Genomic DNA, 2,256 nt, shown 5'->3' on the forward strand with positions numbered 1-2,256 from the left:
GTATATGGGCTGACAAAATTGAATAAATTGTGCTGGAGTTTTTGTACTAGAGTTTTACTTTGATTTGAATTTGAAATCTTCCAGGATTGATTAAGAAGATTATGTAATTCCTCTGTGGTATAATTATTAATGGTCACATTCCACGTTAGAGCAAGTATTCTAGCAGCATCATAAGCATTGAATACTTTTGAATGTAAGAGAGAATAAAACTCAGCCTCTGTTAGTGATCCATTGTTGTTTAAAATTCCTGATATAGCATTTCTTTCTTCCTGTATCAAATTAAACACATGCAATCATTGCTTTGACTTAAAATTCGTATGCATAATTTACATAGTTCATCTTTGGCAGCGTAGATGTTTGCATGTCAACAAACAGAGCTGATTCAAGGGCTTCCTTCATTTCATTGTTAGTACAATCAGTTGAATTTACATCTTCTACTCTCCACCAATTAGGATTAGTCATGCCATGCAATATCCATGCATATTTAGCAGTAGTAAGACCAGCATGATAAGCCTGACAATAAATTGAATATAGGAGCGAGAATATATATGTCTACCTGGCAAATTAAATTTCTTGCTGTCCTTGGGTCCATGATAGCAAGAAATATTCTAAAATCATCCTCCTTTTATGTATAAATAAACATAAGGACACCATACACTAGGCATCATGTTGCTTACAAGATCAAAGTAACCACAAATGTTGCAAGCAACATATTGCCTAGTGTATGGGGACATTTACATAGTACTGATGATGGAATGGGCCAAACCACAACAGATGCATGGGTAATTCACTCCCACAAGGAATATTAAGGATTGGTAGAGGAAATATTGACAATGAATTATCCAGGAAAACAGTTTTATGGGTACTGTATTCATATCAGGGTTACTCTTGCATATAATTACATTACCTTCGAAAAGTTAAGAATACTTTCAGTAGAGTTCAAAAAAGGATTGAAAAGATGAACTCGCTTATTGTCAAGCTTAAGTTTTTTAGATATTGCCTATTGTATCAAATATTTAAAATGAAAACGTGAGAATGATTCTTACCAATTCACTTTCTTCATCAAGTGTCGATATAATAGCCACTCTCCCCCATCTGAAGTGATCCAGTAGCTTACTTATAATAACACCAAAATACTTATCATTTGGAATTGTAGTGTGAAAATAAGGATATCTTTCATTGTCATCAAGTAGTACACTAGTCACTGAATAAGAAATCTAAAGTGTAAAAGTATACAATTAGGTTTTTTGATAACTGTTCAATACCTGTAATGTACTCAGATAATGTCCAAAAATATAAGCAAACATTTCAGCACTTTCAGGATGGTAAGGTCCAATAACACCATGAATAGGTAGATTGTTGTGCTTCTCATATAAAAACTTAATTATTTCAGTTGGGTTCTATAATAATCATAAGGAACATCAATATGGCTGTCTCAATTAGCTTGCAATATGCAATTTTACCTGAATTGGATCAGTAATGGGGAGCACTTCTATTTTAAAGCATCTCAATATGTTGGTGTCTTGGTTGATTTCTGCTATAGCTCTTTCCACTGCAGTGAGGGTTAGCCTATCACAGTCTCCCACTTCATCCCATTGGTTGAGACACGGAAAGAATCCAACGAAACGAAGAGGATATCTTGCGTCTATGCTACAGTTCAGGTAGGAGCTCTGGCCCTGGGGTTCTCACCACATAAAAGAAGAGAAGAAGCAATGGTAACGTATTTGCAGACATTGCTAAGAATAAAATATTACGTGAATTTCCCCTTTTATTTCTGTAGTCATGAAAGTTTTATTGGACGTGTTTTACTATAATCTCGACTATAGACCTCTTTGAGTGAGAATGAATTACGTCAAAGAATGATATACGGCAAGGGGCGTGACTGGGCCTGGCTGACTCTGAAATAATTTTCGTGGACGGCAACTTTATATGGAGTATGAATGGGCTAATGCAGAAAGCAAGCTGTAATAAAGAATATGCTTCATATTGCACCAAATCCCTTTTAGGAGATGCATAGCAGCGACCATTCTTTCCTCCAACCAGCTTTTGTAGCTTGAAAAAGCTCCATGCCAAAGAAAAGAATCAGTTTTGCCTTTTCTTCATTCATCCTCCATTGAATCTTGCCGTCCAAAATGGCGGCCACTTATCACCGTAGGTGGATACCGTAATAAACAGTAATGATATTCATAGGCCACCGTCAATCTCACCTGAAGAGGTCTATAATAGTATTATTATTATTATCCGGCATATTAGAGT

At 35.6% G+C, this 2,256-nt stretch overlaps 1 protein-coding gene across 1 annotated transcript; it reads right to left on the minus strand.

Moving 5' to 3' along the window:
- Positions 1 to 10: 10 nt before the first annotated feature.
- Positions 11 to 1,676, minus strand: LOC105315814 (gamma-aminobutyric acid type B receptor subunit 2-like; the record flags this gene model as incomplete). The annotated part of the gene is made up of 7 exons (XM_011410568.2): positions 11 to 269; positions 331 to 513; positions 557 to 622; positions 908 to 1,000; positions 1,047 to 1,217; positions 1,266 to 1,400; positions 1,464 to 1,676. Coding segments are annotated over 7 exons (1,120 nt in total), but the record flags the coding sequence as incomplete, so codon positions are not given.
- Positions 1,677 to 2,256: the final 580 nt, after the last annotated feature.

This window comes from Amphimedon queenslandica, unplaced genomic scaffold (genome assembly GCF_000090795.2).
Source record: "Amphimedon queenslandica unplaced genomic scaffold, v1.1 AMPQUscaffold_7884_Cont20169, whole genome shotgun sequence".
Taxonomy (NCBI): domain Eukaryota; kingdom Metazoa; phylum Porifera; class Demospongiae; order Haplosclerida; family Niphatidae; genus Amphimedon; species Amphimedon queenslandica.